General features: G+C 38.9%; 1 protein-coding gene across 2 annotated transcripts; it reads right to left on the bottom strand.

Annotated features, from left to right (window-relative positions):
- Positions 1 to 742: 742 nt before the first annotated feature.
- Positions 743 to 17,816, bottom strand: lamb4 (laminin, beta 4). Of its 2 annotated transcripts, none has more exons than XM_027020731.3 (36): positions 17,697 to 17,816; positions 17,387 to 17,456; positions 15,797 to 15,860; positions 15,196 to 15,353; positions 13,851 to 13,986; positions 13,544 to 13,617; positions 13,258 to 13,446; positions 13,115 to 13,178; positions 12,532 to 12,746; positions 12,165 to 12,285; positions 11,282 to 11,470; positions 11,021 to 11,176; positions 10,636 to 10,745; positions 10,432 to 10,511; positions 10,187 to 10,343; positions 9,631 to 9,981; positions 9,217 to 9,402; positions 8,702 to 8,811; positions 8,473 to 8,593; positions 8,189 to 8,366; positions 7,721 to 7,864; positions 7,362 to 7,593; positions 6,890 to 7,047; positions 6,480 to 6,704; positions 6,122 to 6,339; positions 5,915 to 6,011; positions 5,417 to 5,783; positions 5,035 to 5,195; positions 4,689 to 4,888; positions 4,206 to 4,391; positions 3,792 to 3,936; positions 3,340 to 3,547; positions 3,098 to 3,233; positions 2,831 to 3,001; positions 2,534 to 2,687; positions 743 to 2,324 (listed from the first exon to the last, which is right to left on the bottom strand). In XM_027020731.3, exons 3-36 carry the CDS (start codon positions 15,831 to 15,833, stop codon positions 2,185 to 2,187), a joined length of 5,574 nt encoding a protein of 1,857 aa, XP_026876532.2. In that variant the 5' UTR covers positions 15,834 to 15,860; positions 17,387 to 17,456; positions 17,697 to 17,816; the 3' UTR covers positions 743 to 2,184. The 2 variants fall into 2 exon arrangements, with proteins under 2 accessions (XP_026876532.2, XP_081568166.1); XM_081712040.1 differs by having other exon boundaries at positions 2,201 to 2,324; positions 2,482 to 2,687.
- Between the last annotated feature and the right edge of the window lie 1,115 nt (positions 17,817 to 18,931).

Below are 18,931 nucleotides of genomic sequence, written 5' to 3'. Positions count from 1 at the left end.
CTCCCCCAGGTGTTTGCTATTAAATGTGAGCAAGGTAGTCAACCGTTAAACTTAAGCAGAATTAACCCTGTAGCTACGTTTAGCACACTAAAATGTTAGTTGTTCTATAAAGTTGTTATTCGGACGGAAGTAGTCATTAATTGTTTTGCGTGTAAAACAATGCCGTTATTTGGTGAGTACAATTACCCTCCCCCTTCAAAAAGGAACAAAGCACTCTGACATAGAGCAGCCCCACCACTGCTACTCGGTTCAAAAACATAAGTATTGCAAAAGGTATCAGGCGCCTGGGAATAGTCTAATACACCTAACATATATCTACACTCATCTCCACGTAAGAATATAGTTCCCTTTAACTGTGTGGTTTTAACCATGTAGCATTTTACAGACTTGCAGAAGCATAGTATTTGCTACAGGTACGGAGTCATCAAAACAACCTTAGATTCTTACTGAATACTTTCTGAACTCTCTTACATTACCAAGAAGTTTGGAGGATTGTGTACAACAAAACCTGGTTGACACTGCTCATATTATGGCTTTTCACACAAGTACTGGCATACGGTTATAAAATGGTTATAATAAAATGCATAAAGCAGAAATAATGGTGCTTGAATAATAGTACAGAAAGCATAATTGATCATAATGCTCTCTACGTTTGTGAATACCTGACAGATTGAGATTGAGTTTATTTGAACACTACAGGAAGCCAGAAGTAAGTGGTTCTTTCACACTAAACTAAAGTGAAAATATGTATGTAATTTTATTCCAGAAAAATGTCAACATAATGCTTTATTGGTGTGCACAACAACAGACTGGAAGATGTGGGACAATGACTCTCTTATCTCACATACTATTCAGGTATTTAAACCAGTAGTGTTGTGGTTGGGAAAAAAATATATTTATTTATTTTCTGGGCCATGAAAAGCGAATATCAAGAAGTGGCATTGTCTTTGAAATTGCTAGTAAAATAACACATAAAAAGTCTTTTAAAAACATGTCTTTTGGGTTGTTATAATGTCTTATAAAATCTTAATCTGTTTTCAGAACTCCAATCTTTCAGGCAAACACTGAAATGAAATACTTTTGCTGTATCTCGGATCCAAGATAAGTTGTTGCAGCCCTATTCAACCATAAATTCATTTTTATATTTCACTCTGCAAGGCCTTTGAGAAAAAAAAGTACTCATTAAGGAATGCATTATGTGATTAACTCATCAGAATTTTTATATAATTTACCTCATCTCTCAAAACTTGTAAAATGTTGGCTGAGCACTAGGTAGCTAAAAAAGGGGGGGAGAAGATCAATCAGAAGTGATGAACTGTGGTGAAAGACATCTTTGTTTTTGCAAGTCAATGGAATGGTCATCTGGTTGTTAACACCCCAGCACAAAAGACAGAGATGATTAAGGCCCCAAGCTTTGCCTAAGACGGCTGACTGCATTCCAAAACCAGCAAGCCTCCAATCCATACCCGACTGATGGGTTAATCTTATTACATCTCCAGCCTGAGTGACTACATTTGTTTACAGCAACTAACAGGGCAAACCTGCAGCTTTTCTCATTATTTCTAAAAGATGACAAAGTTGCAGACGTTGTTAATATGAAAAACATTCTAATGAAAAAATTATTCTTAAAAATAAAGGCAAATACAATCCAATCTAATCTTAATGAGCTGTGAGAAATTGGTTCAATTGTAGAGCTTAACTTCGTGATTTTGTTTTAGTTTACTGTTCCAAAGCTGAAACTAGAGGGAGATAAGAATAATTGGCCTTTAGATCCTCAGACCAAGGGAGCCCCTTCCTAGTTAGTAAACAAAGGCTGTTAAATGGATGACTGTGACTGTGAAGTACAAAACAAAAATAGAATCTGTATAGAACTTGTTTGATGATTCTTTAAAAAAAAAATGTATTGTAACTTACAGGATTGTGTTTAACTCTTGAGACCGATTCTACACATCACTGGAAATGCATCCTGTTTTTGGAACCAATTTCAAATATATTTACCACAAGTGGAATGGAAAGTAGCCTTATATATAAAATCATCTCTGCTGCTTGGTAAATTCTTTTTGCCAGTTTTAACAAGATAAGATAAAAGGACAAATCATCTTCCAGATATCTTCATATCCGCTGATGTGCAGAAACTCTTTAAGAGTCCCATGAGTTATAAGCGAGAGGGTGGCTGTTACAGTCCTAGTTGGTGCACAGGAAGTAGTTCTCCACTTTTTGAGCAATGTAATTCCATAATTCCTCTGCCTGTACCCGGAGCTCATCCAAATCTCTCATTTTATTCTCCTTACTTTCGGCTGTGTCCCGAATCCTTTTCTCCAATTCTGGAACCAATTGAAGTAAACAATGTTCATACTTGGGCACACATCAAATTCCAAAAACAAGTTAAAGCATGCAATAACCTTAAGTACCAGGAAAGAAACTTCAAAGAAAATCTAAATGCAACATGCCTCATCATATGACTACTGGAGTGCTATGTACCTGATGTGATTGCTAACGGTACTTCATAATTGAACTGACATAATTGCCATACCCTCAATCTGACTGATTTTATTCTCAACATCTTTTGCCATATTTTCTGCCTCCATCTTTATGTTCTTCAGGCGCTCATTAGCTTCGTCGTTAGCACTCTTGGTGGTGTTCTTGTCAGTCAGTTTTTTAAATTGTTCTGCTACTTCTTCGAGATCCTGAAATTTACAGAGCATCACTCAAAATGAAACAAAAGACAAGTGGTTCATATTATCATATACTTTAGAATACATATAATAGCCCAGTTTGTAGAATATGGTGTTGTTAAGTAAGGCTACAGATGTGAACTGCTGCGACTGACCTTACTAGCACCTGTGGCGTTACCTAATGCGGCGCCAGCATCAGTATTTGCTGCCAATGCCTGAGCTCGATTCAGTTCAGTTTTATTCTTCAAAGCCTCAATTTTCTGCAGTAGCATTTTGGCATGAGTTGTGTTGAGCTCATCTTCGACATTGTTTATCTTTGCTATGCTCTGGTAGAAACGGATGGACGAAGGATTTTAGTAAAAGTGAATTTGCAATACATCAACACATTTCACAAAAAGAGGCTACATGGGTAAAGTATTTACCTGGTCAAGTTTTTCAGCTATAACGTTTGTGTTGTTTTCTGTCTCATTCAGGTCCTGCTTTATCTTGTCATGGAGCCTGACAGTATTTTTGAGGGTCTTTTGTATTTCACTGACATCAAACTCATTAGTTCTGTTCCTGAAATACATCAAGAGGAGATTTAGTGTGCAATGAAACGGGACACCTCCCTCAAGTACCACCACATGTTTGTTATGAATCAGATGCTGAGTGATGATGAACTCACAGGATTTCATCTGCTGTATGTTTTATGTCTTTGGCTAATTTGGTTTGCTCTTCCAAGTACTTCACATCCTCCTTAAAGTGTGTAAAATTGGATAGCATTATCTGGATATCCTGAATCATCTTTCTGATCCCATCTGGAGAGCTGGGCAGTTGTATAGCTAGCACAGCAGATGCTACCGTGTCTATGTCTTCCTGTTCCATTGTCTCTTCTGTGGCAAAAGAAGTATAGCAGTGTGTTTACATATTTTATACCAAAAGAGGATATCATAGCACCTCTCAACTTCTAGCCAGGCATAAAACTAAAAAGCAGACGTTTCCATATTAAAGAATATTCATAAGTTTCAGTGTCAAAATGTGTCATTTTAAGTGACTTTGGGTTACAAATGATTACATTTAACTAAATTGTGATGGCCAATTAAACCTAGAGAACAGGGCTACAAGGACAAGTCTTACCTCTCAGATATTCTCTGACACGCTTTATTAAGTTTTTAATGTTATTCTTGTCCTTCTCAAATTTGTTCATAGTGTTGTTGATTTTATTCTTCATGTTCTGTGCCTTGTCTTTGATATCTTCATTTATCATCTTAACTTCTTTGATCTAATAACAGAAATCAACCTTGCAAAGATGTCACAGCAGAAAATGTGTATGTGAATGTATATTTATTCTTTGTGTGTGTGTGTGTGTGTGTGTGTGTGTGTGTGTGTGTGTGTGTGTGTGTGTGTGTGTGGTATGGGACAGGGTGACAGTGTGCCTCTTTCACTACATAAGTAAACTTACCAAGATCAGAGCAACACACAGTAAAAGTAAACAGCAGAAATAATGTTAAAACTGAATTTCAACGTTAAGTGTGCTATGGTTAGCCATGCCTTTGTGTCTGCCTCTGTGATGTTACGGAGCAGGTCGAGAATGCCAGCTTCAGTCTTCTGAGCTATTTCTGTGGTAGCGCGGCTAACAGGAAGGGCTCCAGTGCATGATGGTCCACCGCACTTCCCACACAGGGCACCACCACACTTGGCTTTCTCACACTCTTCTTTACCTGGCGCTCCACAGATCTGTGGCAGAAAGAGTTCAAAAAAAGTTCATCAGACCTAGTGGACATATGAATCCTGATATTATATACAGTCTTCATGGGAATATCAGATCATATCCTATTAATGTGAAGTCTCTTTTTAGTTCTCGAATGTAGCACATACATAGCTTACTGTCTAAGTGATGGGCAGCTATTTTTTATAAAGTTTAACATGGTTCCATCGTTGCTTGATTCTGTTGCCAGCCCTAGTTAAATGAAGAAGATTACCTTTGATTCAGTCACTATAAACTGAACAAATGAACAAGTCTCTTTATGTCACCTTCTCATTGAGTCTGGCCACACTGAGAGCCTTGACCTTCTTCTCCAGGGCATCCAATGGTGTCTGCAGGCATTTGGTCAAATCACGTTTAGTGCCCTGCCGGGTCTGCGTGGAGACCCATATAACATCTGTAGCCTTCTTCACCCGCTCTTCATCTTTCATGAAGGTAGCATGGAACTTTCGGATTTTCTCCAGGGTGTCTGTTGCAAAAATGAGCAAGCAGAATACTTCAGAGTCTTCCACAAATTCAGTATAGGATGCTTAATAGAATGAGTGGATTCATGTGTGGAAACTTAACAGTAACAGCTAATCATTTTACTGTATGATTTTCTTTCAGCAGATTTACCATTCAGTGCCTTTATATCTGTTTTGGGGGCTTCTTTAAATTTACACTGCAGTTCGTCTAGGAGCCTTGTGAATTCTTGATGGATGTTATTAATGTCAGTGTCCAGCAACTGAGTTGAGTCAATGATAATTATGTATGGATCTACAGTTTCTATTATATTTCTGAAATATAATGAACAGAACAGTTTTAACAGGATTACTTGTTTATCCCCTTTAACAGGATTACTTAATCATATTTCATATATGCACGTGTATATAAAGACATAAAGAGCATAAAGGGTGATCAAATAATTTTTGATATCAATTCAGCAGGCTTAATAACAAATGCCTTACTACATATGTACATGCATGTTATGACATCTAATTAATTCTTGTCACTGCACCTGATTTGATTCAGAAACATCTGTATGCTGCCCAGCTCATCCTTGCCATGGCCCAGTGGGCTAGCCAGGTTCTCCAGCTTTGTCTTCAGTTCCTCCATGCACTCCAGCAGGCTTGTGTCGCTGGGCTGCAGCTCCCCAGGAGCAGGGACCAGGGAGAGCGCTGTTTCAGTAGCCCTTGAAACACTAGTAATAATTTCTTGCCACAGTAGGAAACAGGGGTGGCAGGGCTTGCAGTCAGGGAAGGCTGGGTCATGCCCTGGTGCACACTGGTCACAGAAAACACCAGTCACACCTGGCTGACACATACACTCGCCAGTGTAAGGGTCACAGCCTGGGTAGATGGAGCCCTGCATGTTACAGTCGCAAGCTACAAGGTGGATGAGAGGAACAGTTTTTAGGAGGGTGTAGTGCCTGATTTTGTAAGTGATATGGCGAGTCAGAATACTGACATTTATGAACAAATGACATTGGCATACTGACACTAGCGTTGTTACATACATATGCACAGAGTATCTGGGTTTCCAAAGTAATTTGATGCACATTCACCACACTCTTTGCCACCATATTCTGGCTCACAGGGACACTGGCCTGTGATCTGAATGTGTACAGAAAGGTTAAAAAAATCACTATGTTTACAAACATCTATGGCTATTTCATTAACAACACAGATTCAGGCTGTGTTCCATACAAATTAAAGAGGGTCACCTGGTCACACAGATTGTTGACAGAGTGTCCTGGGTGACAGTTGCAGGGCTGACACCCTGAATCTCCATTCATATTCCAGTATCCATCTGTACACCTATCACACAGGACTCCCACTACGCCAACATGGCACGGGCACTGCCCAGTCACCTGATCACAGAAACAGGGACTGCCCAGTGGGCACTGAGTTGCATCTGTACCCCATCGGTCACAAGAGCACTCTGGCAAAACACACACACACACACACACACACACACACGTATATAAACATGGAAGAATCAATAGTATTTAACTTTTCAGATTCGTAGTCACGAAGATCTACGGTCATTCGCACTGATTGCTGTGAGTCACCTGACCATACCTTGGCAATTCTGAAGCAGTGCATTGCCATAGTAACCAGGTCTGCATGTCTGGCAGTGAGTCCCCTGCGTGTTGTACAAGCAGCGGAGGCATTCACCAGTCAGAGCATCACATGCCTCTGCATCATCGGGGGCAATGTTATTGTTGCAGTGGCACTCCTTGCACCTAGTGCCTGGCAACAGCAGGTTACCATAGTAACCAGAGGCACAAACATCACAGTAAAGGCCTGTCAAAGAAAAAGGAGTGAAAAAACCACAAGTGTTATGAGTATGCTGGAGTTTGCTATCTCTAGTGTTATTTAATTGATTGATTTACTTCCATGACAGAACTTCCATTCTCTGTTGGTGGAACTAATGTCAGGAAGGCAGCATGTGCAGCTTTGGTAAATCAATCAGACTGAGTAGGTGAGACCTTCATATCCAGTTTTGCATTCACAGGTCGGGGTTAAAGAATTCGGATCCTTGCTGCAGGAGTGGGCAAAGAATCGTTCACTACCCTTCACATCAGGACACCGGCAAGGCATGCAGGGATCCCTGGAGACTGGGTCACCAAAGTAGCCCTCCACACACCTGCAGCAGTGGAGTGTACATGCACACCCACCCACACACACATACACACAAGCACATAAACACACACACACACACACACACATATATATATATATATATACATATATATATATATATATATATATATATATATATATATATATATATATATATATATATATATATATATATATATATATACTGTTGCTAGCAATCAAAATATTCAGGACTTTTAATTTTAGTTGACTATTTAGCTATTCAATAAGATCAATGCACAGAACTTTAAGAAAAACAAGTATATCTACCATTGGATCATGATCTTATCTTACTCATACCTTTCACAACTGGGCCCAGTTGAATGCTCACGGCAATCCAGACAGACTCCAGTAATAGGGTCACAAAGGTCAGCCAGCCCATTGCACTGACAACGCCTGCAATTAGGAAAACCATAGTATCCGGGCAAGCAACGGTCACATCGTCGTCCAGTCGCCTCATTACGACATGGGCACTGGCCAGTTCTGGAGTCACAGGATGCGGCTCTGGAGCCTGATGGTTCACACTGACATGCTGGCGACAGTAGAAAGAGTTTAAAGAGCCCTGCTGTACCAACCAGAGGCTAAAGCTTTATCTATCTAAAGTAATCTCTACATCTGGTGTTTCTGTTTTCTTGATGACTTATGTGAGCAATGCTTACATGAACAGCCATTTGGCCCAAACCCAAAGGTTAAAGGGGCACAAGTGTCACAGCAACGGCCAATCACACTGGGTTTGCAGTCACACTGTCCTCCAAATCTACTGCAGGATGAACTGAATGACCCAGTAGGATTACATTTGCAAGCTGAAAGAATACAAACACAATCAATTATTGATGTACAATAATACAAAAAAATAATACATTTGCCCTAAACACAAAACCTGGGATGTCCTAGTTCCAGTATTTATTTATGTTATAGAACATAATTTTTAAGATGTTCTGTACTTTTGTATGAATATTTTCTATGCTACTAGTTCAGTTGCAATAGTACTGACGTCAGCATATTTTTTTATCATTACTGGAGTATTGTGGTATAACGATACACAAAACGTATACTAGAATGTGTATATAAGGAATAACATTTTTGTTCAGATTTGGCAGAATTGAGTATATTGGAAGGATACTCACGTATTGCACCGTTATGAATATAGGCCGACATGCTGGCCACCAGGCGTTCACACACCTCAGGTATGGTGCCTGCTCCTGGCTGGACACCCAACTCCACACAGCGATAGTGCTGATACTGGGCCAGGGCTTCCAAAGAGCAGAAATTTAGAAGAGACTCCATCTTTGGAACAAGTCCTATCTGCAACACAATTGTTTTTCAGGTAAGATTTTTTAAAAATCATTTTATTGTTTATTGAACAATAAATAATGGTGAATATTTGGTGATGAATATTTAAAAATCTTACAGAATCAATCAGAATATGTGAGCTGCAGTATGGGTCAGGATCGCCTTGTTTCTCAAATGTGATATCTACATGATACCGGGTTCCTGAGCTCAGACACACTGCAGGATCCAAAGTGGCTGCCCTACATGTGTTGGAACATGAAAACAAATTTAAAACATCTCAGCAGCAACAGTAAATTAGTATAATTAGTGAATTAATGTTTCATTCTATTACAATGATCAGCTCTCACCTGCCAGTCTTGGGAAGTGTAAGAGTTTTCTCAGATGATTCAATTGGACAATTTCCATCATAAGATCCTAAAGGTACAAATGTTACAGTGGCTGTCCAGTCATCTGTGAACTACATTTACAAAAGTCATGTCAGAATTATTAAAAATAGAAATAACACATTTTCTACAAGAATCCTTGTTGTATTTTGGTGAGTCCTTGATATTCACCAATAGAAAACCATGAGATCTTTGTGTTACTTTCTCACAGAAGATATATATAACCTGAAAATATGAAAATAAAATGCCTTTAACCTGATGCCCAACAAAAATGATAATAAGTATTCTTCCTGAGCAATTATTAGCTCAGATTTGCTTCCTGTGCAAATATTAGCTCAAATGGCACTAGTGTAACTATGACAATAAACACCAGAGCTGGCTATTTGGGGTTTGGTAAATCTAGTAATAAGTCACAATAACAATTACAGTATCAAAATTATTAAGAAGAAGTATATTCTTCTATATACTTCTATAAGTACCTCTGGCTCATAGCGAACAAGAAGATGATAGGTCAGGGTTAATGGGATATTTGTGATAGTGAATCTGAGCCCTGCTCCATCTTGAATTCGTACAAATCCTGGTCCAGTCCAAGTGACGGATACATTTGGGATATGTGGTCGCACGATAACCTGATGTGCCAAACCAGGCTGTAGAGAAATGGTGCCCTGGAAGAAACATATATTTAACAGACTCAATCAGGGCTTCTCAATCAGTACTCAGGGACCCTAAGCTGGTCCAGGTTTTGTTTTGTTCAAATAAGCTAAGCAAACATTGTAAGGTTGTTTGGGTGCTGGAACTGAGCACGTTCCTCGACTGGCTGTCTAGATGGAGCACATTTCTACTAGAGTACCTAGAGTAAACTAGACTAGTCTGAATGGTCTGCCTGATTGTACCTGGTTTTGTCTTCGCCTTCGAGCCTGACGTTTCTTGCCTTTGACCACCACAAACCTCCCATCACTAAACACAAAGTCATAACCTATACTTCTGAAGTAATGCTTGCAGGTGGGAAGAGTGACATGTTTCGCTGGGCCATGGAGGTACGCAAATGTAGAAGTGGGATACACCAGAGTGGGCAAAGGCTGGTTGTAATAAGGGTCATAAATCTCCTTGTCTGGTGGTTCAGGTTTAGAATAAGGAAGTGGAGAAGGTTCTTGAACTGTGGTTCCTGGAGAGCAGTAAGGACGTGGGTGGGGATTTTCAGATGTGAGAGAGGCGGGTGGTAAAGGCGGAGCAGTAGGTCTCACCTAGGAAAAAGAGACACACATCATTCATGCCATGTCCACAAAAGCATGAATGCCAACTGTAAAAATGTGATATAAACTCTATATGGTTGTGTGAACCCTATATATCAATCTTGCAAAAATTTCAGAGTTAGCTTCCTCTCTTTACATGAGAAAACAAGTGATTCACCCCAGTACAAGTATGGGCAGCTTCCATTATGTCACCCACCAGGTACGATGAGCACTTCGAGTCCAGAGGGACGGCATTTTCAGCCTCATAGAGATAGAAGTCGAGAGGGGCCAGAAAGTGACCAGGTGCAGGATCACTACAGTTGCGTCCCACCATATTGGCTCTGCACTGACACTGTCCACTTGATGGGGAGCACCTTTGCATGTGTACATACAGATGATGTCGCATTTTCCAAATGACAATAGCAATATCAGAGGAATGGTATTCAGAAACTACCATCTTACGTGGTACTAAAGGCCCCTCCTATGTCACAGTCACAAGGTAAGCAGCCAAAAACAGTATTTCCTAGACCCCAGTATCCTGGCTGAAAAAAAACAGTAAAAATCAAAATTTATTTTTTCGCAAAATTATATTATATCTAAATATAACTTAGATTTATTTGAAACATTTTGTAGGGAAGTAGTAGCAATGGATTTTTTTGGACTCACTACACACTGGTCGCACTCTGGTCCATAGGCAAAATGCTCACAAATACACTGGCCTGTGGTCTGGTCACATGGGGATGTGCGTATAGTGCCCAAGAGGTTACACCTACACACTGGACCCACATGAAACAAGCACATATGAAGAGTTAGAAAAAAGATTTATGCACTTTCAAATTGCTTGGAAAGCTCATAAACTGGAATTCCCATTTTATTGTAATTTTGCAGCTCCAGGTTTGAAGTTTTGCAAAATGGTGCAAGTATACGCACAGTAGACATGTTTTGGGAGCTCAATTTATGGACGTTTAATAATGCAGCAAAGTGACATATTATGTACAGATGAAATTAGCGTACTCCCATCTATCTTGGAAAGAAGGAGAAGCTCTCTTACTCCGACAACCTCTGGGGTCATCCTGGCTGAGTCCGTAGAAGCCGAACTTGCATTGGTCACAGTGTTCACCCTCTACGTTCTGCTTGCACACACATCGACCACTCACTGGGTCACATAACCCTCCATCTACAGACCCTGCTTGGTGACAGGTACAAGCTACACAGCAGAAGGATGAAACAGAACAAAATGTCAGCAAGGCCACAGAGGCATCTACCTAAAGCCTTTAAAGATCCTGTAACAGTCCTTTCTGAATGCACTCACATATACAGGCGTGAGGGTCTTCTAAAGAGCGCTGAGGGTCCCGGAAGTGGTACAACTGGCACTGCTCACACTGCGGACCCATTCGGTTGTTTCTACAGTCATCACACACACCACCACTGACCTGCCCAGTGGCCTTGTAACGCTCGAAGTCAAAGTGACACCGCTCTGAGTGTCCATTACAGTTACACCCTGAAACAAGATAAATTAATTCATGTATCAAGATTTCAAATTGCAGATTGCAATTGTTTAACCACAGTATGTAGATGCACAAGAAGGACATATTACCACCATTGCACTGCTTGCTTGCTTCTTTTAGAAGTGATTTTAAGATTCTTTGACTGATTTTAAAGTTCATACATGTTCAGAATGCCTGCCAGATTTCTGACAGACATGAAGTACTGATTAAACAGAGAATGAAATACAAAGAATGAAATACACATAATATATACCTGTATTTATTTTTGTTTTATTAAGTTTTACTTATATTTAATTCATTTTGTTAATTGTTTAAATGTTACCTCACCCAACCCCATTTTTCCATTTTTTATTTAATTCAGTTTAATTTTAGTATTAGATGCTATATAATAATAATGCTAATAATAATAACAATCAGCAACATTATTATTAGCAGAATTTTTATTGCTGTTATTATTTACATGTTATACATTTGGCTGACATGTTTATCCAGAGCAACTTAAACTAAACTGCACTATACTAACACTACCCACACTTTGCTACACTATAGAAATCACATTATTATTATTATTATTATTATTATTATTATTATTATTATTATTATTATGAGGTAGAGGAGGAAGAGTAGAAATAGCAGTAGTCGCAGTAATAGTGGTATTAGGTAGTATTAGGTAAGTATTTTGTTTACTTTTGCAAACATGTGGGTTAGTGGTTCCAGCTGGCCTCCAGGGGGCATCATTGTAAAGGTCCTGGCACTTCTCACAGTTATCCCCCATGGTGTTGTGTTGACATACACATCGCCCATGTACCTGGGAGCAAAGGCAGAGAGTTTTTACACTCTGGAAGCCAATGGGAAAAAAGTTCTTCACTTGTACCTTTGGGCTCCTAATATTACTAGAAATATGTATCCTGTCAAAATAAATACAAATCTGAACACCTTTGTCTAAACAAGACCATAAAAACAAATATGCACAACTAGCACAGTAAAAATTCTGTGAGACAAATTCAAAATTATACATATTTGCATTAGATTGCAACTCATGGCTACTACTCACCATGCCAGGCTCAGTGAAGATATCCCCGCGGGTACTATAAACAGGCATGCACTGGCTGGCATGGCCATTGCAGAAACAGCGGCCCCTGACCACCATCTCATAGAGGGCATAGTAGTATTTATCCTGGGGGTTCCTCCTGCGTCGCCCCAGCAAATTGTCTCCCAGGGTGAACAGACGTGTGAAGTTCACCCGCAGGTTAGTCATGGTAATGAGTTCTAGCCACAAAGGAAACTGATATTGCTTACATTCTTTCTGGATTTCTTTTTTATATAGTACAGTGCAATCCTCTAATTTTTAAAGAGTCAAGAGCCATATTATACATGCATTCAATCACTGACATTGCACGCTACAATTAACTATTACACTTACAATACACAAACAAAACTTAACTATTTGCCCGGTTAACTTGAACCCAGCAATAAAATATTCAGTGTTCTGTATATAATAAAATAGTTTTATAATGAAACTTTAACTCATGCAAGTTGGAAATGTACCATTTTTGATCTGTGGTAGGACATACCCTGGAGCATCAAAAAGACATTTATCTCCAACATTGTCAATCTAAAAAAGTTACAAAACAAACCTTTAACAGTTGGGTTATACGGATTGTCAATGTGAAAGCTGGGGTCCAGAGCTTTGAACACAACCTGCAAAACCATTACAGCACTCAGAACACACTTCCTATTAAGTAGAGCTTTTGCTTAAAAACACAGATGTCGGAGTCACCTCGCCGTCAGTAGAGGGTTCAGCTCCAGAGTAGCGGCTATCACAGATGAGGTCATCGATGGTGGCTGCTGGCTCTTTTGACACCCCAGGGAAGTCGTTAACACAGTCTGCAGAAAAGAATCTAAATACCTTCCAGGTGTGGCCAAAGTCTTTAGACCGCTCCACAAGCATCGCAGCTGGCCGGAAACTCTGTGCAGCAGGAGAGAAGCACACTGATGAGTTTGACACAAGCAACAGACTTAACATGTTACTGTAAGATCCACAGTGCCAATAGGAGTGAGGGTACCTTGAAGGTCAGCACTAAATGGCTAAATTGAAACATTGTCTCAAGGTCCAGTTGAATGCTGACTTGTTGCACACCTGAAGTTTGAAATGTATTTTATTGTTACAAGTCATCCATGGAATGAAATTTAGGTAATTAATAGTTGTCCATTACTAATATTATTTATACTGTCAGTGGAATACTCATTGGTACTAATTAGGACATACTAGGGTGAGAATAAGGGAAGTCAATATACACATATCATAGCTTGTTACTTTGTGCTCTCCTGCTTACACTTTGGGTACACTATGTACTCACATGTAAGACTCACCATTTTCAGACTGCCACCATCTCATTTTACGCTCTGGTGCAAACGTGGTGATGATATTCTCGATTTGGTGGCTGTAAGGGTTGTTGAACCTGTTATAGGGTCTTCTGGAGTCGCAAGTGAAGCATTTCTGTTCATTCTAAAGAAAAAAGTAAGTGTCGCATGTACACTGGAAAATCATATGTTAAATCCCTTATGTTCAAAAGAAACTCATCAACTGTAATACTTGTGCTTTCCCAACTATTCTCTTTAGAGTATCATAAAAAATCTAAATTATAATTGATCAAAAATCAATTATACTTAAGATAGATGTGTATTGCATTTATTGATATTCTCATGTCACTAATTACATCTTATGCAATAATCACAGAGTTATTTGTCCAATACAGCAAAGCTAATAAACTGGCTTAAAATAGAACAGATCAGTTATACATGTTCAGCATAACACATTAAGGCAGTCTGAAAAATGGGCCACACTGTTTCAGGTGCATGAATGACACAAAGGCCCACATAACACATTATATGTGGCATCAAAACAGGAAAAATACAAATGCAATATAGCATAAATTAAATAGCTGGTATAATAACACACACCAATTATCATTAACTATTTATGGCATTAGATCTTATTGAAAAGCTATTTTTTTGGAGTTCAGTCTTCAGGTCAACAGAAATAAAGCAAACATTAAATAAGCCATGAGCGACACACCTAACTTTGTGCCTGTATCACCAGGGTGCAGAGGGCTGGGCGTGAGATGTGAAACATGCATGAATTAGTCTTAAGGGTGAGGGGCTCTAATAGCCTATAACACTGGTAGATCAGAACAGCCTGCAGTATGCTATTACAGAGTTGGCCACAGTGCTATCAGTCTGCAATAAAGTAAAATTATCTCCTGTCAGGTAAGGCACTGACAAGAGACGACTTTGTGAAGGGATTTTATTTTGGCACAGTTATGTGATGGCAGGCTTATGTTTATTATCCAGCATTTGCTGCTGAGAAGCATGAAAGAATTATAGTGTAGCACTACCCCTGACACAGCACGTGCTGCTGTGGCCAGCCTGAAGGCACAACACAAGAGGGCAATAACTTTGGAATCCGTCACCTGCAGTCTAAAGGGTGGAAAAAATAATTATTGTCAAACTATTTCTGTATAATTGGACGAGGATATAGAATTTTAGGGATACAATGTAATCAGTGTAATCTGGATGTGTACATTGTTAAGCACTTCAGTGAGCAGCTCTCCAGTCTACATTTTCTGCCTAAATCCTTTGGCTGTTATTGGCTGTTAAAAAGGTATACACAGGAGTAAGCGCTTAAGGTCAAAGAATACTGTTGCTGAGGTCTGACCTCCAGGTATCCCAAGATGCAATAGTTCTGAGGTCCATTGAGGCCGCAGGTGGATGACACGGAGAGTTGGGCAGCACGGCCTACCATAAGATCACCCAGGCTGGGGTAGCAAAGGCTCCCGTCGCACCTTTCCTGGAAGTGAGCTGGCACTACCAACACTGTAAATCAGGAAGAATAATGGATTCAGCTGTCTTGGCCTACACCTCTCTGGGCTGCACATTTCTCAGCATATACTGTAAATATTAGTTACCAGTGACTAGGAGGCATGCTTGCAATCGTTAAATCAATCAGCCTCTTAGACTCACATGATCAAAAAACATAAAATTTAAATAAATAAAAATATAAAATTAAGGTATGTTGAAATAAGACTATTAATCATTGGTAAGTAGTGACATTTGATCAAAACTCTTCCTGTCAATTAACTCATAGTGAGAAATATAAACAAAGTTGAAAATCAAGAGTGGGCAAGTGTCAGCAAGAAGATTAAAAAAACATACTCATGCAAGTGCAGCAAGTGATTGCATGTCTTACTGGTAAAGCATACAGACGCAATTTCTCTATCAGCTTGCAGCAATGTCAGAGCAAATAGAAGTAGACTTACTGAGGACTAACAATGCGAATATCTCCTTTTGGGCCATTGCTTCTCCTGCTGCACAAAGCAAGGGCTACAAAACCATGAAAATAAGAAAGAAAGGACAAGCACTGTTCTAAAGGAATCAATTAAGTAAAGAGTGGTAGGTTTTTTGTCTTAGGTGCTCCTCATTTGAATGCAACTGAGCTTTATGACGTTTTTATTTTTATTTTTTAACATTTTAATTTGCAGTAATAGAAATGTTATTTGATATGTTATTCTACAAAATGGATCTGTACATTCTGTACATTGTGTACATATATATGCACAACCATATACATTGTACATTGTGTATATAATCATAATATACATATATTGTACATACATTGTTAATATATTTTGTACATATATAGAATATATATATTTCTCTATGCATATATATATTTCACATATATAGAATATCTATATTTCTCTATGCACCCCTGTTTTCTTTCCTCAGTTTGGACAGAGCACTCTCAACCATTTCACTGCGAGTTATACTGTGTATGACTATGTATGTGACAAATAAACCAAACCTGAAACTATAATCATTAACCATTAATGCAGTGCTGAAACAAAATTTTTTTTTTTAAATTATGCCACGGTAAATGTCTTCCTGTCAATTTTTGCAGTAGATGCAAAGCTAAGCCTAGGTTTTACTAAACTGATAGGAGTGCTGTTCAAAAGCCAGAGGGCTCAAGCTGTCCAATTCCAACATGTAAAGTCCTATGAGCTCTCGGGCGCGAGGCAGTGTCAGCAGGTCTTAGCTGAAAACAGTGCTAGATTACTGTGGGAGCTGTGTTTTACACACAGCGTGTAGCCTGAAAGTTAACAAATGGGTCAATATGTAAACATTTTCAGACCCTCTAGAAAGTCTGTGAGTATAGAAATAGCAACAACAACAAAGAGGGCTTTTATTCTGCCTCACATCACAGATTTGAATCATTATAAACTGTAAACAGCATATTAAATATAAGATGATGAACAACAGAAGCTTGCAGAAATCTACTGTAGGCTATAAAGTTAACTACAAAAGGCATCTACAACATATGTGTGCAGGTCAATGTACCCATGTATGCAGTGCCCAAGGCCCCACACCCCCAGCTGCCCATTACTGTAGTTCTGTGATGTTGCCTGTAATTTGATATTTATACTCCAAGTAAATGTGCCTCCAGTCTGTAGTTATGGACATCAGAAGCTGAACAATATACCTTGGAACTGTGCTAATGTAGCCTATACATTACAATATGCAGCTAAAACAGAGCACATACCATCTAGCACTAATTCGTTCATCCTGCATGATGATAAATGGCAAGTGAAACAGGACAATAAGATTACACGATGATGGTATACTGGATATATATATGTAATAAAAATTTATATTTATATATAATAAAAAAGGCTTCATAAAATATACTACTATGGGTAATAATCTAATTTCTTATATCCGAGGACTTGCTCTGTGTTATACTATCCCATAAAATCTTCTGCAAACAGAATAAAAGAGAAAACAACAAAAACACACTTGTAGATTAATCCACCATTATTAACCTAGTGTGAGGTAGGATTTAGCACACATACCACTGCAGACGATATGGAGCCACACAGCTTGCAACTGGAGCACTGTCCTGAGAAGCTATGGCTGTAAGATCTTACAAGTCCAACAATTAGAAAGATCTCAGTGCTTTAAATAGACACCATGGCTTTCAGACAAAGCAAGCATAACAGAGAGTATTCTATATAGAAAAAATGTGACTTGCAATATAATATTTTAGTTAATTTTGATAGTGAGCTATTTGACAATGTTAAGGATTAACTACTATTATTAATACTAAAGACTAAATTAATTAAATACTACTGCAAATAGTAAAAATAGAATCTTGTTACTTACATTAGAGATAGAAATATTGATGTGTGTGGGGGGGACTAGAAGGAAGATTTCCATGCAGAAAAGCAGAAAAGGTGCAGTTCTACTTCAAGTCTTATATACCCTCCCGCACTGTTGTTCAGCTGTTGCAGGCAGAAGCGGTTGTGAAAGGTGTATGTAAAGCATGTAAAGGCACACCTGAACAGTAGAGTGTGTGTGTGTGTGTGTGTGTGTGTGTGTGTGTGTGTGTGTGAGAGAGAGGGAGAGAGGAGGGAAAGGAGCCACAGGGCTCCATGGTAAAAGGGGATAGTGTTCCATTTGAGTGCTGATTTATGCTTGTCATGGCAAAATGACCAGAGGATGGAGGTGACCATGGAGGATCTGTTGTGGGAAAGGCCTACGCTTAACATTTTCTTTTTACAGTGGTTGTAACTGTTCAAATGAAAGAGATCATGCAAATGCTTATTTGAGGAGGTGTTCATTTATCCATCAGAATTGCACATTGCCTATTAAATACTATAGCAATGTATATGCACACAATCCCTTAAAATCTATGAGGAAAATATTAAGTAAACTATCCAGGCAGATTTAAAGACTTACAAGCCTAGCCCAGAGGGTTTTCATAGTTACAGGGAACCCCCCCCCCCCAATAATCTGTAAAGGAGGAAATATATTATGTGATACTGTCCAACATGGGACGCTGTTTTAGGATTTGCCACTCTTGGTGTGGCCTACTGTTCTTTCTGCTGCACCCTGGCACCACCCACACCTGCAGTTCGTGGTGGACATGTTAGGATCAGTCTTCTGGTATTTGTCCTACTTTGCTGAAATGTTCTACCACAGCACATCCAGCAGGTGTAATCTGAAGTATGGCAGGCTTTTGTAGCTATAAGGAATGTGAATAAAGAAGTTGCTTTTAGCAACTGTTAAGAGCATGTACACTTTAGGACTACCAAAAAGCAAATATAACACTATGCCGGGTTCATGTAGTACATATATCTGTAGCTAGAATATACCTGAATTAATATTACAAATGCAATGCAACTTTACATTGCATTGTTTTCAATACAAAGTTTACAGTATTTATTATTTACAGAAACAAAAAAAAAAACATGAATTTAAAAAATCTTAACAGAAACACATAATGGTGAAGGGTGTATGTGCAGTACTCTTTAATAGGCAGGATAAATCAACAGAATCCCTGTACAAATGCACTAAATGCTAGTTTCTCTTTGTAAAGTACTGCTGATTGTCTCATG

Source organism: Electrophorus electricus, chromosome 4 (genome assembly GCF_041902795.1).
Source record: "Electrophorus electricus isolate QZ-2024a chromosome 4, ASM4190279v1, whole genome shotgun sequence".
Classification (NCBI taxonomy): domain Eukaryota; kingdom Metazoa; phylum Chordata; class Actinopteri; order Gymnotiformes; family Gymnotidae; genus Electrophorus; species Electrophorus electricus.
This window is presented reverse-complemented; position numbering and strand designations above follow the sequence as displayed.

Excerpts from the sequence above, each read along its gene's own strand:
- lamb4 (XM_027020731.3), bottom strand. The coding sequence starts at position 15,833 with ATGGCCCAAAAGGAGATATTCGCATTGTTAGTCCTCA. Across the intron at positions 9,403-9,630 it reads GAAGGCGAAGACAAAACCAG|GGCACCATTTCTCTACAGCC; the intron begins GTACAATCAGGC and ends TGTTTCTTCCAG. Across the intron at positions 8,812-9,216 it reads TTGTTCGCTATGAGCCAGAG|TTCACAGATGACTGGACAGC; the intron begins GTACTTATAGAA and ends TTGTAAATGTAG.